At 36.6% G+C, this 1,373-nt stretch overlaps 1 protein-coding gene across 1 annotated transcript; it reads left to right on the forward strand.

Moving 5' to 3' along the window:
- The first annotated feature begins 200 nt into the window (after positions 1-200).
- On the forward strand, positions 201-545 carry LOC117109198 (vicilin-like seed storage protein At2g18540). Its single transcript, XM_033251453.1, has one exon. It carries the CDS (start codon positions 201-203, stop codon positions 543-545), a length of 345 nt encoding a protein of 114 aa, XP_033107344.1.
- Positions 546-1,373: the final 828 nt, after the last annotated feature.

Consider the following 1,373-nt stretch of genomic DNA (forward strand, 5'->3'; position numbering starts at 1 on the left):
AATCAAATGAAGCAGCAAGCTGTGAGACATCCAAAAAAAAGAAGGGAAAAACCAAAAATAGGGACAAATTATCAAAAACCAATCCACAAAAATACAAACAATACAAAGAAGAAGCCAAGATATACAGTTAGTATTACAGACTAAAAACTTCAACTTAAAAAAAGAAATCTACCTACCAAAGAGAGAGAGGATGCTGAATTATGGCTTTTGAGAAAAAAAGAAACAATAAAACTGCAAGAATTCGCATGAAACGAATGAAAGAGAGAAAAGAAGCAGAATCCACAAAGAAAGGAAAAACAAAGAAAACACTAACAAGACAGCAACATGAGCAGTCAAAGCAAAAAGAAGCCAAAAAGAAAAGAGAACAGAGGGCTGGATATTCAGCTGAACGCCGTGATGCGATTTTAGCTAGAAGAAGAGAGCTGTATGCCATGAAGAAAAAGCAGAAGAAAATAAAAGAATGCGAAGAGCAGGAAAAGATTTTAAAGCAGAAAGAAGAGGAATTAGCAGAAAGGGAAAAACAGAGCGTAAATGTAAAGAAGTAGAAGAGAAAAATAAACAACTTGGAAATGACGATGCTCTTAACATGCGTAGCAGTAGAGCAAAATATAAGGCATACCAAGACGACGATCACATTGCATAAATACGTCGATAGAACTGATCAAAAAATCCACACCAACAAAAAAAGCTGCATTTAAAAAAGCTGGAATTACAAGCAAAAGTAAACTAGAGGAATGTGTTCTTAATGCTTGTGTGGAGGGGTTGAAATCTAACAAGAAGAGCTCAACGGCAAGAAAAAGTTTAGCTACCACACTAAGTGTTTTAAAGAAAGATAAACTTCAAAGAAAAATGTGCATGTGGGCTGGTGTAAGCAAGAAACGGCTGCAGAATGCTAAGAAAGTAAAAGCTGGTAGGAAGCCCCTTCCTCAAGAAACTGTTAATGCCGTCAAGTCTTTCCCTGATTGCATTACAAGGAAGTGTAGTGAGTGTGGAGTCCATCTGATTGATAACTTTTAACTAGATCAAAGCATGGAGGAAGGAAATTTAGAAATCTAAGGAAGGAAATCTAAATTTCCTTCCTCCATGATCAAAGTGAGCTAAAAGAAATTAAGTGGAAGCCCTGGGATCTTGTTGAAAGCGTATGCTACAAAAAAGAAACAAAAACTGTAAAAAATGACTGCCACTGTACACCCATCGTAGCATATTATAAGTGCAATGCTTGTTTGAAGCTAGTGACGGAGAGTTGTGTGTTCATCAGTGATGACCTTGTCCATGATTATCACCTAGTCAACAAGTTTCAACAAATCATCACGTCCCATTTAATTGACACACGGGGTATAAGTTTGAAAACATTTTACAGGTACAGTGATGGT

This window comes from Anneissia japonica, unplaced genomic scaffold, assembly GCF_011630105.1.
Source record: "Anneissia japonica isolate Jap-2015-1 unplaced genomic scaffold, ASM1163010v1 scaffold288181_len97689_cov158, whole genome shotgun sequence".
Taxonomy (NCBI): Eukaryota; Metazoa; Echinodermata; class Crinoidea; order Comatulida; family Comatulidae; genus Anneissia; species Anneissia japonica.